The sequence below is a fragment of the Nipponia nippon genome, unplaced genomic scaffold (genome assembly GCF_047370975.1).
Source record: "Nipponia nippon isolate SJK-2023a ecotype South Korea unplaced genomic scaffold, ASM4737097v1 scaffold_1, whole genome shotgun sequence".
Lineage (NCBI taxonomy): Eukaryota > Metazoa > Chordata > Aves > Pelecaniformes > Threskiornithidae > Nipponia > Nipponia nippon.
Window position 1 is genome coordinate 140,020,280 of NW_028262290.1, and position 26,392 is coordinate 140,046,671.

The 26,392-nt window shown below is 40.5% G+C and overlaps 1 protein-coding gene across 7 annotated transcripts in view; it reads right to left on the reverse strand.

The window, feature by feature from the left end:
• DYNC1I1 (dynein cytoplasmic 1 intermediate chain 1) overlaps positions 1–26,392 on the reverse strand; it is a 194,264-nt gene that overhangs the window by 160,893 nt on the left and 6,979 nt on the right. For 2 of the 7 annotated variants that reach the window (XM_087774501.1, XM_087774482.1), the window contains exons 2-4: positions 16,859–16,976; positions 14,207–14,321; positions 11,488–11,545 (exon numbers count right to left, since the gene is read on the reverse strand). In XM_087774501.1, the coding sequence (XP_087630627.1) occupies positions 11,488–11,545; positions 14,207–14,321; positions 16,859–16,966 (281 nt within the window). In that variant the 5' untranslated portion in view covers positions 16,967–16,976. Of the gene's footprint in view, positions 1–11,487; positions 11,630–14,206; positions 14,322–16,858; positions 16,977–26,392 lie in introns of all 7 variants that reach the window. The other 5 variants (XM_087774491.1, XM_087774465.1, XM_087774475.1 and 2 more) reach the window with 3 other exon arrangements.

Genomic DNA, 26,392 nt, shown 5'->3' on the forward strand with positions numbered 1-26,392 from the left:
TGCATAACTACTTAACTATAAAATTTTAAAGAGTTCTACCTACTTTGTTGTGTCAGTTTCTCCAAAGCTCCTACTGTACTGTTGATGAATTAGAAAATCCAAACTAAGAAACTGTTGGTGAGAAATTACTGCAGATGTTTAAAAATATATGTGTTTATATCTAGATTTTTCTAATCTTAATTTTCTCCACTATAATTTTCACTTTCTGATATTTTTCATACATTTCAAGTGTGTCTCCAAAACAAAATACATCAAGAAAAAGAAGATTCAAAGCTACTACTCGGAGACGGAAAAGTACCACTTGCCTCAATTGATGCTTTGCATTTAAGCCACTATTCTGCTGCCATCTGTGCTCTGTTTTGCAGATCTGTTCCACTTTGAAAGGATTGGCAAAAAGAAAATACCTTCCTTGTGCTACTTGTTTTCTGAAGCACATTATAAGCAAGATGGTTATCAGCAGTTAGGGAGGATTTGTGCCTCTCAACAAGACGCTCGCTTATGCTTCTAGAGTAGTATGCTCTGGCACTACCACGTGTTCTTGTGTTTGGAGCTGGGCTGCTAATCATAAGATAAAATGCCATAATACATTCAGCGAGCAAGGAGTTTGGCACCACTGTTGGAATACAGCCAGATACTTGCGTTTGCATTTACACTTCCAAGCAGGCTGACACCTCTGACTTCCAGTCTTCCCCAATAAAAAGAGCAACTATGACCTCCCCGCGCAGAGAGCACTATCTTTCAGCTGCCTGGCAACCGTAACAGCCCTTCTCAGAAGGGCATGAGTTTAAAATACACTTTTTTTTTTTTTTAAGGTATATTTATAAAAAATCGTGGACAAATAATATTTAAAACACATGTATATTTCAAAATTATTTTTAAATCAAGGCTATGCTGCTGAATGTATTTAATAATTTTCAAAATCCACTTGACATTTAAATCAGAATGAACAATTCTGGCATGCCTTTAATTGTAAGGACATATCACAGGACCAACACCTTGTTGATTCCCATTTCACAGAATTCCACTAATTAAATCAGCAGTTAAATTCATCCAATCTGCTGAACTTACTTGATACATTTAAAGTTTGTCCTTTGATTCAGGTCTACATTAAGGAATATAGTCTCCTGGCAATGAAATGAACCTTGTCATTCTCACAATTTATATCCTGTAGCTACAGAAATCTTAGTCTGCAAATTTATGCTGGCTTGCCAGGAGGGTCACTGTGAGCAGCAGGCTGGATCTGGGAGGACAGAAGGTCAGATAGCTAGAAGCTTCTGCTGAGCCTATGAACTGACACAGATTTACTGTAAGTGCTGGATAGCATGAACAGTCATTTTGAAAGTGCAATAATAAAAAACACGTTCAGGAGGGGGAAGGCACAAGTTGTTTTGTTCTTGTAGCAAACCCTGAAAACTCTTTCAAAACAATATTTTCATCTCTGTTTTTATACCAAGAGTAAGTCTATGCGACAAAATAGAACTCATATGATCACAAATGTAAAGAAAGAACTTGGCGGGAGAAGTTTTACACGTTATCAGCTCCTGTAGATGCTTTACAGGAACCGCAGCACTCACATCAGGAAACTTTGATCCAGAGTCCATGGATATGCATGTAAGGAAAGTTTTCTCATAAACTTCAAGGGGCTTTGGATACAATCGCATAAAAGACAAAGTTACATTTATTAGTCAAATCTAGGACAGACATAGCCTTTCAGAGGAGTCAAATTGGTAACATGAAAGCTAGAACCTACAATTTTTAGGTCTGGTATTATTCAGCTGAAGAAGATTTCAGCAAATTTTCATTTTTGCTTCAGTGCTAAAATCCAGTAACTACTAGCTGGAAGAAGAGTTGGTGTTTCCCTTCCTTTATACAATTTATTTTGTGCTAGAAACAGCAAAATCATTCCAGAAGGGGATGAGATTTTTGCTACAACTAGGTTGAAACAAGAGCTCACTGTATGAGAGTTATCAAAAATTTTTCACATCAACAGTCAAAATGTCAAAAGTCTTCATGACCCAATTATCTGACTTTTAATAGATCAGCTCAGAAGTTATATTCTGATTTTGAATTATTAAAGTAAATAAGTATAACTAAAATTTCTGAATCAAAATCAGTTTTAAATGGAAAACCAAAATGTTCTGCTTATGAAAAATCTAATATGGGGTGCTTAGACTGTTTCAAAACTCCTTGAAAAAAGAAAAAAAAAAATCTGGAGATTTACCAATATCTTTCCAGTAGCAGCAATTTACATTTTACAGATTTGAAGAAAATTCCTAAAAAATGAGTTACTGAAATAGCTACTCAGAGCCTCTTTTTATTTTTCCAGATTAAACATAAAATTGTGAATTGGGATTTTCTGAGGGGCTTTTTAATAGGCTAGTGAAGGAGAAAACATCTACGTGCACAAACCGCACCAGTTTAACTATGTTAAACAGTTTAACATAGGAGGTGATCTCACACAATTTAATTAAATCAAGATGAAATTCTGTGCAAGAGAACTGTTTAAGCCGAGCTGGCCTTAGCAAGTAAGTTGTTTTGTTTTAAGAGGATTAGTGTTTTAGTCCCTAAAATCATCTGATTGTCTGACTAAATATATGCATGATATGCCTGGAAATAACTACAGAGAAGTAACTACAGCTGGGCTGATAACCTAAATGGTTAAGTGGGGCTTTATACATTAATATTATTTTCTTCTGGATGCAGCTGGGGCTCAGGTTTCCAAGGCATTTTATGAAGCACCCTGGGAATGGCAATCTTCCCTTCTCCTTTAATTTATAGCATGGAGATGCTTGCTAATGAGAAAAATAATCAAAGATCTGGAGGACTGAACTCTATCCATCCTTTAGGAACGAAAGCATGAAAATCCTTAATGATGCCACAGGCTCACATGCTAAAAGGATTGCAGATGATTCTAATTAATATGGACCATTCTGACTTTGTAACTGGCATGCACTGAAAAACACTCTCTACTTTCTAGGTCAGATATACAGACACTTAAAAGCAACTGCCAAGTATCAGTCCCTAAGGTGTCTGCTTATGTTTATAGGCAAAAAAAAAATAATTGGCAGGGAGAGGCTTCAGATATCTAGGGCTAAATATAAATTGAATATAAAGGAGAAGGATTGTGGTTCTTCTTGTGCAGGGACAAAAGGAGGGAGAAGACTGCAAGAAATCTGCCTTCCTCCAGCCTCGTATACTAACCTACGCAGGGCAAGCCATGATGTGTGCAGGCAGCTCAATGCAGCCACTCATACTGAGCAGCCCATGCTCGTGGAAGGAGGGCTGACCAGCCCTGTTACTGCCCTGTAAATGGGCTGGGGGTGGGAAGCGTAAGAGATTTGCAGCATCGCTTTAAAAAGCAGCGGAGTTCCTAGGGCAAAGATAGCTGAGACAGCCAGCCCCCCCCCCCCCCCCCGGGCAAGGGGAGGAGACTGACGCTGTCACTCCTTCACAGATGCCAGCATGATTCAGGTCAAGAAGGCTTAAGGCACAATTTGGCTTCTAACAGTGTTGGAAACTGTAAGATAAAACACATGTGCCAAGAGATCCTGATGATGGTGTCATGGTAAATTATACGGGGAAAAAATGTAACAGCTGGGGTGTGTACTTCTGCCTTACCATGTAACAGTAAACATCCCATACCAAGCCCAAAGCCACCAAAACGGAGTGGCAATGCCAGCATCCCACAGGTTAACCCATTTGCCTCTAGCCACCAAGCAAACGTTTCTCTTGACTCTCCACTGTGAAAGACTCATGTCTGCACTCCACAACGGTCCCTAGGGTTACAATCCTTCTTTTCTGAATAAAACACCATTCAAGTGAAGGTCACCATAAAGTAGTTATTTCCCCTCGGTCTTTCCTGTAGCTCCCTCAGAGTCTTTGCATTGTTCTGTGCTTCCCTTTGGCTCAGCCCATTTATGAAATATGTATGCCGCTAAATCAGCCATTTAAAAGCCATTTTGTATATATAAACTGATCTTTAAAAAACCACCATAAAAAAAAATCTGCTACTAATAACTGTTACGGCTGCTACTCCTGAGGCAATACAACACTTGTACTGGTCGCAATTGAAGAAGGATCCCTATCGTTTGTGAACGTGGCAACGCAATGAAATGCTGGTAATGCAAAGCTGAGCGGCAATGATGAAACAGCATCAGTGCACAGAACCTGTCAAATGCGTTTACTTAATGATAAAGTAGCTAAGCCCTAGGCGATACGGTTATGTTAGCAGTGGTTTTAGCAGTTCTTACAGAAACATGGTTTTGTTAATGACTACGAGAGATGTTTTCTATAGCTAAAGAGAAGATATGAAACATGCTGCATGGACTGTAAGAGATAATCTACTACAATAATCCAACCTTCCTGTATAAATGAAACAGAGACCAGGATCCACCTTCTTCTTTTGCCTTCTTTATCTGCCTAATTAAACAGCAAAGCAGACATTTAAAAGGGAGAATGGCATTCTGATACCCCTTCTTCAGCTTGTCAATGTGTTATATTACTGTACTAGGTAAGGAGCTGCTCAAAAATAGAACAGTGAAAATAAAAGCTGAGTTGCGAAGTCTGATTTTTCAGGCAAAAAGCCTAAAAGCACAGAACCTAAAGACTTTGGTGACATTTAGATACACTTGTGAGAGATCAGCAAACAAAATCTTTGTGATTTTAAATATTATGTGGTAAGAACACACTAGAGATGCCTTTTTTTTTTTTAACTTGACTGACAGTGAGCAAGATTAAATACAAAACTGTAAAAGGGTAAATACAATAATGACATGCTCTGACTCACTCGGTGCCCAGATCATAGAATCACAGAATCATAGAATGTCCTGAGTTGGAAGGGACCCAGAAGGATCATCGAGTCCAACTCCTGTCCCTGCATAGGACAACCCCAAAATTCACACCATGTGTCGGAGGGCGTTGTCCAAATGCTTCTTAAATGTTGTCAGGCTTGGCGCCGTGACTGCCTCCCCGGGGGAGCCTGTTCAGTGCTCCACCACCCTCTGGGTGAAGAACCTTTTCCTAATGTCCAACCTAAACCTCCCCTGGCGTATCTTCCTGCCGTTCCCTCAGGTCCTGTCATTGGTCGTCAGGGAGAAGAGATCAGCACCTGCCCCTCCTCCTTCCCTTGTGAGGAAGCTGTAGATGCTCCAGAGCTACCTCTTTCCTTTTGATTGCATATCTGAGAAGCAAGAAATATTTGTGTTTGAGAGTCAGACATGAAGCAATGCAGGATTAACACAAGTCGTGCGTGTGTGTGTGTGTGTGTGTGTGTTCAGATATTGCATTATAAAGCAGAACACCTAATAACTATATAAAAATGAGTAAATAATATGCTGCAGAGAAGAAGGACTGGAATTACATCTGTTTCTCCCTGCACTGGCCCAATACAAACTGAGGGTGGACATCAACACAGTGAAAGAAAACATATCCATATATTTCTTTTTATACCCAAATGACTCAAAGTGGCCATGGTAGATGGAAGCAACTCAGAATCACATCTGATGAAAACATACATGAACTCAGACTAATATTGTCAGCAAACTTCAAAACAGAATGAGAGAGAAGAAGACGTGCTCTTGACTCTCTATCAGTAAGGCCATCCAACCTAATGTGACAGCTGCTACTATGTTCTCTGGAAGACAACTGGGAACACATTCAGAGGTCACAGTAACTGCAAGATGAACTGACATAGTGGACAAAAAATTACACCAACAGCCAAAGCCAAAGGTCATATTGCTCCTCAGAGGAAAAGTCCTCCAGCATTACAGACAGCTGTTCTATTTCTAGGATTGCTCGTGTACTGTATTTTACCTAGAAATAAAAAACTGTAGTGATGATGAGGCAATCAGGATTCCAGAGTGGACTTACTTCTGTGGCATATTACTGCTACAAAAATGGCATATCACTGCTACAAACCTCTTTGAGAAGTCTGGTTTCCCTTTATTTTTTCTTTTCTTTGCTACCTAATGCTATGCTCAAACTTGTTCTCACTGGAACTTTCATTAAATATTTACAGCTTCATCTAAATAAGGACTAACCCTGCTTTACTGCAAGTAAACTTCACACACTAAAGCTAATCAATTTCAGTGCATCAAACACATCTCAAAACTGTGATATCAATGGAACGACAACATAATTCAGGTAAGAACCATTTAAACTAAGTATTATGTAGTGCCCTAATCCAAGTAAGATCAATAATTATTGAATGAGCAGCTGTAGCCAGACAAACCCACCAAAACCAATGGACTGTGAGAGAAATAGTACAAAATAATCCATCTTGCATTATTTTACAGCAGATAAAACACAACACTGAAGTAACCATCCTCTGGAAGAAGCTACCAGAAGATGAAGAATGCTTCCTATCAATCATCTTTGTCTTTATGGGAGCCCACAAAATAAACAGGTACCTAAACGTATGGGCAGCAAAATATGCAAGTTAGAAAGTACAAGAGCACAGATGAAGCTGTTGCAGAAAGGCAGGCAACCATTAACCTTTACATGTCCAAGGCAGCTGAGCCTGGTGCAGTTTACTGAGCAGATGGAAGGAGGGAAACCTTATACGCAGCCTAATGGGATTCTCATGTTCCAGTACAAAACACAAAGAGGGAAGTGTTGCATGCATGGGACTTCACCGCATGTGCGCACACACAACCAGCTCAACAATAAATGGGATGCTACTGTGCAAACCTACCATTGCAGGGTAATGAAGCTAGCTGGGAACATATAGGAGCAGTGAAAGATAAAAGGAAAAAACGGGCCACACAGACAGATCACACCTTGGTCCACAAATGCAACTCCTCCAAGCGTGCAATACGCCAGGGAGAACACACAGACACCCTGCGGGTAATACAACAATACATAGCAATGCAGGCTAGTATTAGCACGAGAGCTACCCAGCCACAGGAGCACACCCTTCCAGCACAGATATATTTCTGCTATCTTATGTTGAGCTGGCACGCAAAGCACAGACTGACCCTACTGCTCTGGCTCTACCTGTGACAGGACACTGGGGCTTTTCCAGAGAGCTGGCTCAGCCCACAAGACCCAGTATTGCACTGCCTGGCTCTGAAGCACTGTACAAGGTCTGTCCTTGTGTAGTCTCCCAGATGACACAAACATGCTGTTCATGGGCGTGTGTGGTGAGATTAGGTTTATCAATGTCTAAGGTATGTTGAGTAGTAAAACATGCTGCCCCATAGGCACTGTTTCATGACAGTTGTACTACGATAGCTAGCATCCTCTCTGGCACACTAAGGTAGCAAAAGTTCAGAGTATTTATGAGGGAGGGCTGAGATGCATACAGTTATCGTGAAGAAGCTCCATACTGACAGTCTCAAAGAGGCATATTTGTGTTTCACAGCACGTTACAGCACAGCAGCTCTCAGCAAGTGCCTTTAACTCAGCCTCTTTCTTCACAACATTTACTGAAATCTAGCTAGCTGAAGTCTACATTTCAGTTGTGCATGTCTGTATAAGCTGACCATCAGCAATACGACACTGGGCATTGATGTCCCTTAGCAAAATACTTATCCTGAAAGAGCCAAGCACACTCTATTCCAAGGAGGATCTTCATGGGATCCTGCAACACTGCCTTGTGGAAAATGAGTCATGTCCGAATACATCGTAACAGAAAGCCCTGTAAACCAATAACCCATCTATCCAGAGACAGATATCTGTTCAGGCTGTGATGTCATGCTCCTGTCCTATCTGTGTAGCACAAGCAACACTGCCATCAGAAAAGTGAAATGGGGTGTGCAAAGCAATGTGGAGACAGGCAAGTTGCTCTCTGTGCAAAAACAGGGCTCTAATGAATTGTTCAGAGCGGCCTGAAAACAAAGAGCAGCACACACCCAACCCATTTCTTAAGCGCACAGTTATGGTAAAATCTTCCAGAACCTGCCTACCCAGAACTGATCCCCAAGACCACCAAATAAAAAGGTTGCCTCTCCTGCCCAACTGAAAGCATTCAAAGAAAACTGTCAGTAGTTTCTAGCACTGTTGTTCATCTAACATCTCCTCATTCTTACTGTTGCTGTCATGGCTCAGGGGGAAGCTGAAACGCTCCCGAAACCTAATGTTATCCCTAGTGAAAAGGCTATGACAAATAGCAATGTGGTACTAAATGTCAAGCAGCAATAAAACCCATAAAAACCTGGCCTGCACAGGACAGAAATGATTCCATAATTTAGTGCTATTACACAGTCCGCCCCACACCTTCTCCTAATAAGCTTAATGCCATCAGGGAAAAGACGATGTTGCTTTAGCTGTTGTGCTGGAGATAATGGACAATGGTCCTGCAGGATAGCGGCACTCCTAGTCTATAGATCGTATGGCAGAAGGGACCATTGTGACCATGCAGCTTTTCTTCCTGTGCAACAAAAAAGCTGTACGACTTTTCTGAATGAATTATTGTTTGACCTATTATCTGCCTGTTGCACAGGCACATTATCCTGGATGAGAAATGTCCAGCAATAGAAGATCCAAAAGAGTCTTTAGGTAAATTGCTTTAGTGATTAATTTGTGTCACCATTAAAATGTGACAAAGTTTTTCTGGTTTTATATTTGTCCAGCTTCAATGCCAAACAATCTGCTGCTCTTACACATTGCCTGCTGGAGGCCTTTTGCTCCCCATATAACTACTACACTTGGTGAGCAAGTTACCAGTTAGTTTTCATCTTGCAAAGTAAGGTAGAGTGAGGTCTGTGGTTCCAGGATAACAACTACTTAACACTGTCCAAACTCTCTCCAATTTATCAGTTCTCCTTCCTGAAAAGTGGATGTCAGAAACCTGGATTTCTGGCTAAACTACGTTCACCATTCTGTTAGAAATCACAGGTGCTTGCCAATCAAAACATAACTCAGATATACTTGGCGATATTAAGACCAACATACTAAGTCTGACAACTACCAGAAGTGCCAACAGCTCACAGAAGTATGAACACAACCAAGGTCTGCACCAGAAACTGCTGCCTCAAATTGGAACGTACGAAGATCTCTTGCTTTCTTCAAAGCTTTCAACAGGGCCTCTCTCCTGTAGTGAACCAAAATCTATGACTTCACAGTTGTTGGGTTTTTTTTTTAATATCCATAGCTTCCTCTGGAGAACACTTCAGCAATGAGTAATCAGACTGCATGCAGGATTTCTGCCAACCTGTGCGAGCTCGTTATTCCTGCAGCAGTGTTAGCAGCAACAACAGACGAGCTGTGATTTCTGAGATTGGGGCATTAGCAGCTCTGGAACTAATCTGCTCTCCTCTAATGCCCGTGCTCAGTCTACCATTGTACAGCAAATTTGCAGCAGAATGGCGAAAAGGGGAAGATCTTACAAGCACGATGGCATGAGAGGGGATCTGGGGAAAGTGCCCTCTATCATAGAGAGTGAAATGGAAGGATACACTAAAATGAAGCAGAGTAACCTTGCTTATACAGATAAACAGGCCTTCATATATGCATAGCCAAAATAAGTCAGAAGCATGGTCTAGGCATGTCTCAGAGAGAAAACAGCTGAGGTGGTTTCATCCTGTTTACCCAGTGTGACGACAGGTCTACCAACATCTTCCTCTCCAAGTTTGACTGCTCTACCACACATGCACGCTTGAGTGTACTCGTTCACATAACCACATACTGAACACGTCTACCTGCACCTAGTGACAAACTAATTGTCACCCAGTACTATTCACAGGTTACTGAGATTCCCCAGGGCCTGGATCAGACGTTATTGAATTTCCATTACCACAAACCAGTCACTCCAGGCAAACACCCTCGGCCTTCCTGGCACACAACACAGCCCTTTCAATACCAAAGAAGATAGCAAGCAAACTGGTGGACTACAAACAAGGTCTTGGGATTCCCACTGAATTCCTAGTATGGCCACAAGAAGCCAGAAAATGGATCCAAAATGAAAGTCCACAATGCAGTAGGTCACAAGCTTTGAAGAAGAGGACAAACTGTTCTCCTCTGTAAGGACACGTGGTCATGTGCTTTCATTGCTTGTTGCTGACAAGAGTCAAAGTGCTAGTGTAGGTCACAGTAAAATACATTCTTCCAAGGGCATTTCACTATCTTAACATTAAAAAAGCTACACCATTAAGGTTCAGAAGAAAACCAGGAATTTAGAAGTCTCCAGCCAGCGTTGTCACAGCTTCATGTAGGACTGTGGGAAATAACTTTATTCTGAAGAGCAGGCTATACTTTGCTTAAAAACAATTTTTGTTCTGCTCAAAGTACTTTGATTTGCTGAAGTCTATTGCATTTATTTATGAATGTAGCATTACACTATTATCTATGTTTTGAACTGCCATATCATACAGGCTAGGGCTTTTCTACTTAACAACCTCCATTTCTTCTAGAGGGTAGACCTGGGAGAAGGGCTGAGCAGATTTCAGCAGCAGCTGTGCAACCCCCATATCACAACGGACGGTGTCTGCATCTGGCTGAAGGGGGACACAATATAATTTCAGCTTACAGAAATGTGAGTTTTCTAAGCAGAAGGCCAGTGCGGTATGAAATCTGGTGACCTGAAGCTCTGTGACATTAGTGTTGCTGTCTGTAGAGGTATGGTGTCTACTCCTGACAACTGGTAACTGCAGAGAGCAATCACTGTGTTTTGAAGCGAATAGCGGAGTCTTGGCTTGCAGATTTGGATAAGCTGGCAGGTCAGCTTTATGCTGAATTAGTTTGATACAAAAAGAGCTATTAGGACCTGTGTTTCACATTTCTCAAAATATACAGTATAGTTGCTTGGACCTCTTCTTACTTGAACATATGCTCTTTTACCAGCAGCATCCTCCTTTCTTTTCTAGTCCAGACTAAGAATTATTTTGGGATTGCCACTTCGTTTTCTATTTCAGCCATACAAAGATAAGGTTGCTCTTGTGCCCATCCCTTACACACACCCCACCACCCCTTTCCAACAAGAAGAGAGCTGCTTCCCTCCCATTCTGCATGCAACTCTGATTCCTGCAGTCTCCAAGGCAGAATTGCCAGGGGGTCCCGGCGTGTTTCAGCCTGTTTCTGTACGAGCTCTTCCCTGCCACTGTCAGTGGCACAACACTGCGATGAGCAACCACACAAGAACCTGAGGCAGCCTGACGTTACACCTGGAAGGACTTCAAAGGGGACTGGTTATGTGAACAAAGATAACTCACATGAGTAGCAGGTTCTGCCACCGGGCACTTCCCCCTGTTTTAGTACATATCCACACAGAATTAACAGCTTTCTGTGGGCCATTTTAGAACCATAAATTCAGCTCTTGCTTCCAATATGAGGTGTGGGGCTCAAAGCTTAAGATCTGCTGGCTGCATGCATTTATTTATCTCACATCTGAGACCAGTCTTACTGGATGGTAATACACAGTGGAAAATGCAGAAACAAAAGTACACGTTAGATACAGCACATTCTCATTTACAGAAGCAAAGGTAAAAACGGGAAGGTAAGAGCAAAGCGAAGAAACCACATTTATTCAACACTATCAACTCTGTGTCTTACCTTCCTATGGGTCCCAGATCTCCCGAGTCCTGGCTGCCTGCATCACTGGGTGTGCTCACTGATTTCGAAGAGGGAGACATAGGGGTTGGGACTAAATAATGAAAATAACAGGTATCCCATGTTAACACATGCAGCGACTGCACTGATGAAGAGCAGTGTCAGACAAATCAAAACCAATGGACCAAAATGATAGTGGATGAGTGAGTAGGAGAGTTTGAAATGGTGAAAGCAAATAAGGAAGGAAAGAAAAAGAAAAGGAAGAGAGTCAAGTGAATTTTAAGTCTTTTGGAAGTGTTAAAACTGACATGAATTTAGACAGGACTGAAAGCCTAATGGGAATCTACAGCTAATCAATGGAGGAGATATCTGTGGAAATAAAATGGCACTTGTTTTCTTGGGTATAGTTTAAAGTTGACTTGCAAAAGATTTTAAAAGTATGAAGAAATATCAGGGGCTTGTCTTGTCAAAAAACTAAGTGAACTCTTCTGGTAAAGTCAAGTAGGCAATAGAACAAGCATACTTTTCAAATTTTGGATTTAAATCAAAAGCCAGTATCTATTAGATATGATCTAAGGCTGCAGTGTGGATATGACATAAAAAATAAAAGCTAAATAAGGAAATCCAGCTAAGTTAAAATCATTTCCCAAAGATGGTGAGAATACATATCAGTTTGCTCAGCGATCACGTTTTCTTAAGTAATTTAGGTCATATAAAGTTTCCATTTTGGGTGGGACATGATTTCAACACTCAAGGAAAGGTTTCCCTTGGTTTAGATGCTATTTGCCCAAGTTCTAGAAATGATTTTCATTTTGGCTTGCCAGGGCTTTTGAAGCATATTTCATGCAAAGGCAGTTTTGTTTCCTGAAACAGGAAAGGAAGTTCATAGCTCAAGGTCAGCCCGAGTTAAAGCTCTTCAGCAAGGAAATAATAAATAAAAAAGTAAAAATATCCTGATTTCTTTTAAAATGGTTTCTCAAAAATATTTAAAATGCAGAGATAGCTCCAGTCAAGATTTAATGCAAGTATTCTTCAAAGCAACCACATTGAATAAAACACAAAAAGGGGGTTTAATGCGAGAGCAAAGTTTCCCATTTGGTTTAAATCATGTGCATTTCCTTTTATAGATTTAACAGAGTAAAACTTTAAACTATTTTGTTATGCTCTATAATGTATAATGACAGACCTGTCAAGAGATTTGGATTTTCCATGTGGTCAAACATTTCATGCAGATTCTCACTAGAGACTGTCACAGAAATGACTGCAGCATGAAAAGTGAATTCATTTTCGTGACAGCCCTTTGGCAGGTTACAGGTATGTTGTGGCTGTTTATGTACTCCATATTCACAGTGGCATCTGGGTATCATGTGCGCATGCGAAGGCAGAATTAAAGCCTCCTTTGTATTTTAATTGTGAGTGTATATACAGGGAATGAAAGTGGACAAAATACTATTGTTTAACTAAAACGAATCATCTTATATGTGAATTTTCGGAATTGATAATTTGCAACATGAATATATGTGTCTAGTTAATAATATGATGAGGAAATATATCCTCATTTTTATAAAAATGTATCTGATTTTATAATATCACAATATAATTTACAAAACGTATTTTATGATACATAAAAATAACCTAACCATTACTTATCAGACAATTCTTCTGAGAAGTGGTATTCAAAAGCTGCAGTCACTATATCATAACTTATAAAAATAGTAACTTTTCTCAATAAATGCTGGTTGATGCAAGTTATGAATTGAAATCCCAATTCCGAATGTCACAATCTACTTGCATATGCACCCAAGCATCTGTTAAGGTGCTTTCCTAAATCAAGGATTCAGTATTTTGTCGAATTTGGAGTTTTTCCTAAATATTACAGGCAAGAATATCTGGGGTAAAATCCTAGATTCAGCCCCAATGAATTTAATGACAAGGCTTGGTACCCCCAGAGGGGTCAATATTTCAGCTAAAATAGTGACAGTGATTCTGGATTCAAGGGGGAAAAAAGCACAGGAAGGAAGGAAGGAAAGAAGGAAGGAAGGAAATTTCTCACTTTAGGGCCACTCAGTAAGTGAGACAGAACTTAATCAAGGTAACCAATATTCGGATACTATAAACTTTGCCACATGTATGTTTAAACTAAGGACTGCAGTTTCTAGAACTGAAACATCAAAACCAAAAAGAGGTCAAGCACATGAAACCAGATCTAAAATCTACAATAATGATCTGATGATAAGCTTTTTGCTAGTTGTGATTTGTCTTTTTATTTCCCCTCTCTAGTTTTGCTTGATTTTAAAAGAAAATCAATGGGAGTTCCCACATGACTATGCTCCTCCTTCCTTAGCAAATGCTTAATTGGAATTTTTGAAACAAAACTTGGGACTAATGAAGTACAGCATTTATAATATTATTTTGTGGGTCATCAGATAGATGTGAGAGAAGATAAAACAGTCCATCAGAAAAGAAATCACTGCTGGTATGCCAAACCAACCTGCACTACGTTCACAAAAATTTCTTGAAGAAATGAAACAGATGTTTTTGGCAATGACAAGTACTCAAAATGCCATGAGCTGGTATATGTGAATGGTATGGCAGGCATTCAGACAGAAGAGTTCACTTCACTAATACAGCCAAAAATCAAAAAAGCCAAGCATGCTTTAATATAAGGAATGCATTCATTGTGGCAGAGCTGAATGCTTTACAGTGTGCTTCTCTTAAATACCTAGAGGTGGTTCTGGGGATATACCGATGCTCTGTAACAAAGCTTCTGTCTCTCTTCTTTTGCGGTCTAGGTCAGAATCTTCCTGAGCTGGCTCCTTCTTTTGCTGTAGATCAGCCTGAGTTAAAAGAAAACAAAACAGAAAAGTTTCATCCACATATCATCAGCTCTAGCAATTAAGTGTGTGGAAAATATTTATATGCACCACTGCTTAGGTACACATTGAAATTCACTTAGATACGTTCAGATAATTTATAACTTAGATAATTTATACTCTATATATCAGTAACAATATTTTTCCCTGAATGCATGGGAAAACTGATCTTTGCAAGTATATTTGCAGGGATTTTTACACTGATGGACATCTTCTGCCTCTCACTCATCAGTTGCAACTTATTCAGCTAATATAAAAGCTGACCATAAAATAACAGATAACATAACCCTGAATAAAAATGGCCCCTTCCTACTTACTCAAGGATCAAGAAATAAAATTCCATTGGACTTCAGTGATGTAGCTTAAGGGCCTACATTTAGTCCCAAGCACTTGTTGACACTAAGAATACTTTCTCATAAACATCAACATCTAACAGGAGCAAAGGAAAGGACTAATGTGTCTAAAATAGGATTTTGGCAGCCTTGGGCACTAACAGCCAAAACTAATGGTCCACAAGACCCCTCCCTCTTTGCTTAGATATCTGTATCTACTTGGAGCTTCCACACATTAGCCTCCTCCCTCTCTGGCCTACCGGGACCTAGAAACAGGAGAGCAACATCTACATTAGCCAGAATCCCTTATATTTGGCTCATCATTCCCCCATTTAGTAAGGCAGAAGGAAAACACAGACACCCCAGCCTAGTGGTTAGAGCACTCCCTTGAAAGAAACAGGCTTGCAGTCCTTCTCCCAAGCAGATGAGGGAACTGAACCCATGTCCTACTTTGTAGTCTGGTGCAGTAACCAGTAATGTGAGTGAAACAAAATGCAAGTGGTCGTGTCTATCATTTTATCATGTCTTAAATACAGCAATCCCAGCATAGTTCTTACAGAGAATGTCTGGCAGCATCAGCCTCTATACTTTGGATCCTAAGGTTGCTTCTAAATCGACTGATCCTGTCTAACCTCCACACAGAGAGGTTTTCCTTTCTGCTGAAACTAGAGTGTGGGGCACAGGGGACTCGCACAGTGCCTTAGCCTGGTGTTGATGCTGGTGCAGGCACAACAGAAAATCTTGAACTTCAGAAGCGTCCTCATGTTTTCCAGTTTGGACATGGCCAGGATGCGGAAGAACATTGCTTTCGCAGACAACAACAAAGTTCAGGCATATTCCTGTGCTCAGCTCTTCCCATGAGCTAGCCTGAAGTATCTCACAGTACCTTGGGTTGTAGACAACTCTTCTGCACCAGTGTACATGGCTAAGCACCTAAGTGAATGTTAGACCACTCCTGGAGGCCGTCAGGCATACCAGTGGATCCCATTTACAGTGCCACTGTTAGGCACCACGGCGTAATCTGTAGAGCTGGGTGTCCCGAGCTGGACCTGGCTATGGGGGCCAATGGAAAGTTCCAACCACCACAAGATCTCCACGAGGCATGAAATCAGAGGCAGGAGACAAAGGAAAGGACTTAACAGCTTCCTCGAGCCATTAGCTTGGCTCCCTTCCCTCTAATTCATTAACAGGCTAGTAATGAACACTGAAAATGTTAACGTTTCAAGTTCTGCTTACAGAGAACTCCCCTAGTGACTCCGAGAGCCTCACTGGGGGGTGTGCTGGTAATTGCACAAAAATGGCTCAAATGAAAAAAGATTAAAAAGACAGCCAAAACTGGAACGCTGATTTCTTGGATCACATCACATTTCCACAGTAATTCCATGAAATTCATGTACAATATTAAAGTGTCAGTTTAAAAGGAAACCAGTTATTAGTAAAGGATAACAGGTGCTTTAAACTATGGTAAGTGTTGACATTTGAAGGAAAGGAAACATAATCACTTAATGCTTCTCTGACTTTGCATGAAAATGAATATCCACTCCCTGTCAATTCTCACCTCTATTCCACTAAGTGACTGAATAAAAAGAAGTACAAATCCCTTAATGAAAAACCTAATGCATATTGTCAAGGACAAATAAACTAATATGTCAATCAAACTTTAACAGAACTGAAAGATGCACCCATGCCAGAAGATGAAAATGCAATTGCAATTATGTTTTACTTTACTGGAGAATGATAATTGTAAATCTGTTACCTTAGCTAGTAATCAAACTAGTCTTCAGAGTACAAAAATACAGATTTTGATTGTAATGGCTTGAAAAAAATATAAGCCCTCTTTCTGTCTTTCCCCACTCTCCACTCTGTTTCCATTGAAGGAGAGCCCAGGAAAAAGCATTGTGGCAAATCAATTTTTCTTCCTACACACACATACACATCATGTTGTCTAAACTGCTGTCATCTGACAGTGCGTTGGTTTTAAAAGCAATTCCCTCACCCCAACTTTCTTGACTAAACATAAGCATTTTGATTTTAAGGTTAGACTGATGTGGGTTTGAGGATCCATTCCACATGACAGATACCTTGGGGTATACAATACTGAGATGTCAAAACCTCAGCAAGCTCCCTCTGCAAGCATGAGCCATCTAAAAGGTGCTTTTGCATATTTACCTCTTTCTTCTTCCTTTCTTCCTCCTTCCGTTTCTTTTCTTCTCTTATCTGAGCCAAACGCTGCTTTTTGCGCTCAAGTTCTGCTTTTAAATCGCTTTTGTCTGACATTTTGACTCTGCTGGAAACAAAATTATGGAAACCAAGGTGAAAACAGAATTAAATGTTTTCCCTATTTACTGTAAAAGATACTTAATTACATAAAAAATAGTGCTTCTAAAATTGCTACAAATATATTTCTATATAAATGCTGGCCCTTGGACTACACTAACATTGTAGAAAGCAGGATATTTGTTTCACAATTTTTATTTCAGCAGTCCTGCCAGACTGTAGGACACAGATCCACAAATGGATTTCAATTTTAAGTACAAGAACTAGATCTGCCCCAAACAGCTCCATATATCTTACACAAGTAACAATCTTACTTGCGAAAACTGGAAACATGATAGCTTTTGCTTCTGCACCTGCCTTGAACGGCTGCCATCCCAGGATCCCCTCCCATTCCACTGGTACAGCCCCCCGCAGACCACCAGCTCCGTCTCAGTATCCTTAGCATATTCATCCCTCGAGGGAGCACCTTCACCAAGCTACGGGCTATCCTGCACAGGAATCTCCTTCACCCTTTCCAGGGAAACCTGGGCCATTCCACCAAAAAGCTGCAGATGAGGCACAAAACCAGGCAACCCAGCAAACCTGAGCTTCCCTTTAACAAAGCAGCACATTGCTCCACCAAGTCTCGTGCTCAGATCATCCTTCCAAGAGGCAGGAGACATGCCTAATCTTCCTGATTTGACTCTAATCACACCAACTTGGCAAAAGCATTTCTTCTGAGCTACTGAAAGACCTCCTCCACCATTTAGTCTTAAACACAACTCTCTGTAGGTCAGTGATGTGAAGCCATGTACACTTTTTGTGATTTAAATCTCTGTCAACCTATGCTGTTGTTACGTGAGCCTTGAAAATGAAGGGTAAAGAAATAAAGTCACATCATGCAGAAACAGAGCCAGATCTCTCAAGAACATACGGCATCAGTCTTTTTCTGCAGTTTTAAAACCCTGCCAGTGTTGCACAAATCTATAACAAGTCACGGATAATTTATTTGTTTTCTAACATCATCACCATTGTGGGCTGTCATCTAACTGTATCAATACTGATTTTCTTATTAGCACTTTACTGCAAAGACAGTCCTGACTAATATAGACATTCATGAAAAGGAGTTAACTGTGCCTTTCCTATTAATTCACACATCACTGACCACATGCACCACTGCAACCCAGAATCAATCAGATCAATGGCAGTGCCATGTATACACAATGGAAGTCTATTGTTTGCTTGATGCATGGGAAATTTAAATGGCAACTCTCTGTTAATAGTAATGAGAACTCCACCCACATTACTGCCTGGGTGGGTGGATGACCGGAGAGTAAATCTATATGCTAAAAATTATATGGCACTTTCATCCATCATAAATTCCTCTGCAGTCATCAGCTTCCTCCTCAAAATGATAAAGGCACATTTAGTCCATGATATGGAGGATATTGCCAACAAAACATCACCTGCACATTAAATGCAGTCTTGGCACCAAATTCTTCGTTGTCTTTGCAAGCATTTTCTTTTAATAAAAGGAAAGAATAATAAGTGGAATCGGAAGAGGAAATCATTCAATGAAAATGGCAGGCATAAGAGCAGCATGAGGGATGCCAGAGAGGCCAGTGTAGTTGTATCTGTGTGTGGGCCACACCACAGATGCTAACACTTGCCAATCAAACTCCCAGCTGAAGCCCACCAGCAGGAGTTACACCAGTCTGGCTCACACCATCACAGATTCTGCACTTACTTCAGCAGAGCTGCCCATCCTGGCAAGGTACCCTGCAGCCCTTTCGATGCCTGGGGACTCCCAGTTCAATCCACAACAACTCACAGTAAATGGTATAGCTAGGAAGAACATTAAACTTTAACAAACTGGACCACTGGGTGCACTGGCTGTAGGCAGAGGACCATCATTTCTTTATTCTCAATCACTCTGGTCCTAATTCATGGTGATATTGTTTTCAATTTGAGAAAGAGAAATCAAAACTGTCAGAAAAGCTGCATTTGATATCAATAAAACTAAGCAGTAGCACCTTAATCAACATTAATCTGTGTGATCAGTTGACGTCAGTGAGCTATTTTTTACATGAGAAATGCCCAGAGAAGAAAACAAGCTTTTTAATGGCAGTGTAGGTAGTATTTTGCCTACCAGTCTGCTCAGGATTTGTATGTCTCTCTCAGATATGGTTGAAATCCCATTTGAAGTCATTTTCCTAATCTGTTGCACACATTTGAATTCTGATTATGAAGTTCCCCCTCAGAGCCCTTCGGACTAGATAGAGTTTTTGCATCCTTTTAGTTCTGCAGTTTGGCAACAGAGAGCAAGCTCCTGTTTCTATGCAGAAAATATGCAAATGCGTTTTAAGGCTCATGACAGAAACCCTGAGGGTTTGGCATCCCTTTCAAGCTGTTTGTCAGATATCAATGAACGGCTTTCTAAAAATTCGTTCCCTTAATGTCAAGAAAACTAACTAGCTTTTTTTCCTGATTTGAGCATCAACGTTTTAGCGCCTGGCCCCTTCTTTACAATGCTCCAGTCAGGGTGATCAAATCCTGTTATAACTTTGCCCTATTTATAACAAAACTGATCTTACATACAACAAAGACGATGTATTAAATTTCCTTCAAAGAATGTTGCCAGAGCTGAGTTATAGAAAGAAATTAATCTCAAATTACTTTTGTCCTGCATATATTATACCCATTCCTTAGCGCCCCCCCCCCCCCCCAACAGCTTATTAACCTTTAAACTGGCTATTTACTGGTTTAGCACAAATTGAACACCAAGGGTATGTAACCACCTTTCTCAGATGTCAGTATGTCAGCAGTGAGCAAGGAGGCAAGCGTACTCGTCACCTACTTGGCATTAACCACAGAGTTAACACTCTGTATTCATTAGTGGGAACAAATTTCTGATAATTGCCACCCTGTGTGCCAAAAGGCATGCCACACCAAGACAGATAAAGGCAAACAGTAAAAAAGGTTTAACATTCTCTGTGGTGCACTATGACAGCCAAAGGCTTATGTATGACCTAATCTTCTACAGCCTGGGAGAAGGCAGTGGTCAGAGGGAAACAGTAACAAGCACATTTTGTCATGAAGCAATTAAATCACCTATCTGGGAGAAGGAACACCTAGGATCAAACACACTGAACACTGCATTAAATGTAGAAATAATGCTTATAGCAGGGCAGCAGCCTAGGGCTCCCCTTGTCAAGGGATGTGCATAATCTTAGATCAAATTTTATTTTGTTTAGCCCAGTTTACTGTCAAGTGACACGGTTTTAAAAGGAGAGAGTCCTCCCACTTCAGAACAGCTTACACCCAAGTGCTAAGAAAGGTTCTTGAGATGTAGCAGGATACATGGATGTGAACCACCTTGCACAGAGAGCACTCGCATGCACTCCCCATACTCTGAGGGAATTCTCCGTTCTTTGAGCTACTGGAGGAAGGAGCCTGCTCCTCCTGGCATGACTTTTAATGAAACGGACTGTTGTATTTCAAGATGTCAGTTTTCCCCATATGCATTAAATATGCCTCAGAGTCCCCTCTTAGGCTTGGAAATACAGCCAATTCCACTTACACATCAAAGGGTCACCAGACCCGTCAGGATGGCAGCGACCTGGCCACCTGCAAATGCAGCGCTGAGGCTTCTGAGGACTGCCTTCTGGGACTTCACCATCTACTGGACTTATCTCACTAAATCTGGATGCCCACAATATAGACGTAGAGATATCCTTACCATCAATGCAGGTAAAGTCAAAAGAGTCTGGGTATCCTAGGATGTGATTCCACTTTTCCTAAAGCAGATGTCTAAAAGCAGTTAAGCAAGCCCCAAAACCACCAGTTCCTTTCCAATGATGATAAAGAGCCCTGGATGATCAGTTAAGTTCTAGAAATCTCCATTGTAAAGGTCTCAGACTGGGTGAGAAGAATCCTGTTCTTAATATGCTCCCAGCAGTTTCTTTTACCTTGTCAGTGTATGAAACAAGATCTTTGAAAGACCATTTACATTCGTCTTAAAATAATAATGGCGTCTGCACAAACTTCTCTGCTGTACAGAACATACACAGAACTACTCCGCTAAGCTTATCACAAGGTAGTAACATCTCACAACCATTTCGTCAGTGGCAGCGGTAAGCACATAAGCATGGAAGGTGCAAACAACAGCGTTTTACCCTCGACTGGACTAAAAGCCATGCAAGTACTTTTACAGGTGCAAGCCAATAGACTTATTACAGTTTTATAATAAGCTGCAAGGTCTTTATCAATGATCAATATCACAATATTTGAGCAGATATTTTTTCAAACCATTTATATGAGTGCTTAACAGCAGAAACAGCCACAGGCATCTAAAAAGGTTGACTACAATTGCAGAACTAATAAACTGATACTTGCCAGACTAATAAAACCACAGAGTTACCGAGGTACAAAGAGTGGCAACACATGTACGTAGCTTGGACCAAATATAAGAAAAAATAAGCACGAAGTGCTCAATGTATAATGAATAAAATAAAAACAAAGAGAAAGAAAATTATGACAGTGCACACTTTTTATAAGCAGAAAAAGAAAATAAGATGTAACATCTCCCTTCTCTCAAGGCCTGTTCTTTATATCTCCTACAACAGCATCTTGTCTGTATGCTATTGTCGAGCTCATCTAAAAAGAAACCTAAGTTTCCAAATCTGGTAGGAGATCAAAAAGCCTACAGATTTTACTGCTTTTTGGTGTTTGGGGGATTTTTACATGCTGTCTATTCAGTAGGCTGCACTAGAGTAGGACTATATTCACCACTTCATGAGCCTCAGTGTCTTTCCTGTTTTGTGACTTGTATGTTGTCCTCTTCATTATTATCTCCATTGCAATTACCAAAGGGGTTCATTAAATGCTGTTACATATGGCATTAGTCATTCTATATAACTAATTATAAATAATTGATTCATTAATATACTTTTCTAAAATAAATAGGCAGCATCTAGTACTTGTAGATGCTGTACATGTATTATTCATATGCCTTCATAAAGAGCTAGTTACTCTTGAGCCCAAAACTGCAAAATGTCTTTAGTTTGAAGGCAAAGGAAGTTGCACAATAAAATACATTACTCAGTGATTTTGGGTTTTAAAGAACGAGTTTATAGAGTGGGAGTACTATTACTATTGAAACTATTACATATGGAGTTTTCTACTGGAAAAAATGACTCATTTCTATTATGTACCATGTCTCTATTTTGTACAGACTAACACGTTTCCTACAGTTAGGAATATTACACATTTTTACAACAGAAAACATTCCCATGGGATCTACCTATGACTTTTACAAGTATAAAGTGTGCATGCATAGTATGAAATTGTACAAAATGGATAAACATCTTTGGTCTGAAAGAAAACAGAGGGAGCTGTTACCCTAGCATAAATGCATTCTCATCCATGGTATTCCTTTGAAAATAATGTTTGAAACACACTTCAAATGGGCCAGAGGGGCTAGAATCATCATCATCTTCACAGCAATTTTTAAGTAAACCTGTGAGTACCTCTTTTCATCATGCATCAGAATTTGTACCTGACTTCAGTCAAATAACATAAATACTTTTGCTAAGTAGGCATATCAATGTTTACAAGACCACAACAATGGGCAAATATTTGGAGCTGCAAAAACTTAGCATTTGCAGTATTTTAAGGAATCTCCTGTGTGATGAATTCAGGGAAACACTAAGTAAAATTGGAGAGACTAAGTATTTTTTTCTACATAACCTTGAGGCAAAACAGTCAGGCTTTTTACACTGCATCTGGGTATTTATCTATAAATAAAAATGGTTGTTAAGCGTTAGATTTCAGGGAATGTACCATTTTTATCCTTCAGCTTCTGAACATTTCTAGCAGATGGGCAAAGGTCTTGTACTTTGTTCTGTAAAGGTTTACAAATCACAGCATTCAGAGATTTGGTTCTGTGCTTCCTCCTGGTTGCTATGCAACAGGTCAGTGCATCTCTAGCCTATTTATTTTGAGGCTGACAGGGTGTAAGGTATGTACCCACAACTGCTCAGTTATGCTCCCTTTATAATCTCTCACCATTTAATCTTCTCACTCTTGTTCTTCCATAATGGCCCTTCTACAAAATGAACTCAGTTACAGCAGAATTATAGGGTCCCTACAAAGCAGCACATAAGCAAAGCTCTACTATTGCCCATTCATCCAGCACCAGGCGTAGTGGCAATGAAGCATCACCTGCTCATCATCCCATTCTCTCATGCCCCCTTAGCCTCTTAAATTTACCATGACCTTTTCAATTCCAACAAGCATAGTTCCATGGAAGAGCCATCAAGGTTGAAGAGAACAAGCTGCTGGCAACAACTTGCTGGAGATAAGTAAGAAACAGATGACATTCCAGCTAGGATTAGAATGAATTTAAGTACTACATACTAACAGGTCGCTCTAGCAAAGCTGCTGCACATCTCCCACCAAATATCCTCCCTTTATATTGAGTTCCCAGAACTGACTGCATGTATCACCTCAAAGAAAACTAGATTTTAAATAGGTCTTTTCAAGTGTCTTGGATTTTTCCTCAATAAGCATTAATGAGCACAGTTATAACTGCACAGTGATCTCAGACGTGGTGCTGGGAGATGATCCTCAATGATGCAGCTAATACTGATTTGAACCTCCTCAGGATCTGACTCAGCAGTCGTGCCCCAGTTATGAAGAGCAGATGTTTTTAACAAAACAACCAATTGCACACCTGACAACATTTTGATCTTGTAGAATACAAGATTCGTAGGTATTCTTGGTCAGTTTCCTCTCTATCAGCTTCTGGTTTTGTTATCTTTTACTCTTTGGCTGCAGTAAAACACAGGGCTCCATATGTGGCTCTGCATATGGCTGGGAACAGACTTACCACCATTCTGAATCTCTGTGACTCTACATTCCCCACACATTAACTGGTCTTACTAGTTGTTCTATGTTATCTTCTGTGAATTTCCCAGCTTGCTTCAGAGAGGAACTGCAGGACCTCACAGGATAGTTTTAAAAAGTTTTCTGACATTCAAAGAGAACCAAATGTAAGCTATAAATTGATAACGTTTTAGAGATGGATAACGTGAGAGAGATGACAGAATCTAATCCTCAAGCTGCAGGTCAGTTACCTAGAAAAAAAAAGAGTGCTGTATTTCATGTTTCTGATTTCAATTTCTTTTATATGTACTTCTTATATAATGCTCAGATTTCAATGATATCTGCTGCTATCATTGATACCACCACTTCTTCAAAACCTATATAAAATACCTGGTTCATCATAACAGTACCAAAGTGCCTCCCAGGAGTATATTTAATGACTTACTAAGACCTAACGTAGAATTTCACTTCAAGACGTCTGCTAATCTCTCCTGAAGTGGAACAAAGACTCATTTTCTCCATCCTGCAAACATTTCAGACATTACAACATGTACTTCCACTTCTTATGGGGGGTAAACCTGACCCTTCCAACTTTTCTACCCTCCTCCTGAGATCACCCTAGTGGTATATGGCCAGCAAACTGATACTTAAAGCCATTCACCCGAACATGAAAAATGCATGCTCTAGTGTCTGCTTCTTAACCCAGTTATGACAACTGCCAGACAGACATCAAAGAACAAGTTATGCTGCCAACATACAGGTTTTGCTGGAAGGCTTACCCAGATACCGTTTCTTTCTTAAAACAAAAATATGCTTTGCTTTGTGGCTGAAGTTTGCAAGGATGTAATTAGGCTAAAAATATTACACATCGATTTCATCTCTTAAGTCAATACACCTAAAGATTTAGAAAGTAGGGAAGAGCCGTGGCTCTAAGAAATACACAGAATATCTCATATGAGTTCTCTAATTTTTAAGGAAGCAAAGTGGAAGAAACAACACTACCATTCCCCTTGTACTTCCCAGGGCTGCTTTGGCTGTAGTAATAAAGCAACATGAATGATCAGAGCTAGCCTTAGCCAATCATCCCTGTTGATCCACATAAGTGGACAAAGATATGCTAAGATAAAAAGGCAAGATGATACATGCAGATGTCTAATAGCATAATTTAAAGGGCATATAAAGAACTGCAAAGAATTTGAATATGAGAAAGGACTGAGAATCAAGAAGCCAATGTCTTCTACTTACCTTCTCTGTGGTTAGAGTATTCCACTCAAATGCGAGAAACATGTTTTTTGGGGGGGGTGGTTGGTTTGTTTGTGTTTTGGTTTGGTTTTGGGGCGGTTTGGTTTTTTTTTTGTCTTGAGAGGACTGAAACACACCTCCCTAGGGTGACTGTTGGCTAATGGGTGAGAAAGACTAGAGGAATGGAGATTGCATTCTTAACCACTGAAGCTATTTTCTATTCTTTTCTTTTCAGCAAAGATTCATTGGACCAGAAGAAGCAGATGCAAGAGAGCGAACATTAGTCCCTAACTGAGGCCCCTGGGTTCTAGTCTCTGATTCAGGGTTAGTTTATGTTACATGCAATGACTGTTTAGTTTAAAATACAATGCTATATTTAGTATCTGGAGCACAAGACTCCTCTTTCTCACTGGGTGCTTGAAGCAAAGCACTAGAGTCCTTTCTCTTTTTCCCACATGTTCTGTCACACCCAAAGAATCTTTAATACTTTAGACTTATGAGGAGCAGCTTCAGTGGGAAAGACTGAGGGGGTGACTACTGCAGAGTAGCTTGTGGAGCAGAGCATGGATGAAGGCAAAAATCTCTTTAAGCAAAGGCAAAAATTACCTGAGAGTCCTTTATCTTAAATGAGTCCCATTAAAACCAGGGCGCACTAAAAGAGGGAGCACATGCCATCAGCTGCAGCTTGGCATGGAGCACACAGTCTGACAGATGGGCTCATGAAATACAAACTAGATGAAGCAGCCTAGAAGAGACAGACAGCGGGCACCCAGGCTGTAGAGTCTGGGGGCTCAAGGGTAAGAACATACCCAGAAGCAGAACTCTAAAGTGAAAAAGGAGGTTTTTAGAGACTTCATCTGCTTTGAGAGCTAGGGGACAGCCAAGCAGCGATTTTTGAGGATTGCCATTTGGGATTCTGTTTCTACACCATTTTGTTGGTCTAGATTTACCTGAGCTTCCTAGGCATCATAAGAAATTCAAGTCTGGGGAATTATTCAGGTGTGTATCCCAGGTTCAAGATGTGGGCATGCTCTGCACCTTCATCACAGCTTCCTACCACGGCAAGGCTGGCTGCACACGAACTCTTCTCTCCCACGCACACACGTACTTCTCAAGTGCCCTGCTTTCCACAGAGAAGAAACTCTGGCAGATGGACTGACTGAGAGCAGAAGCAAACAAGTCCCCAGGCTGAATGGGGCATCTCTGGAGTGCACTTCTGGAGGACCCCTCCAGAAGCAAGTCTCAGTGCACAATCCTCAGCTCCAGAATTTGAGCCCAGGCCACTAGTTAGATGCCACCAGTTCTCTTCAAATGAGGAAC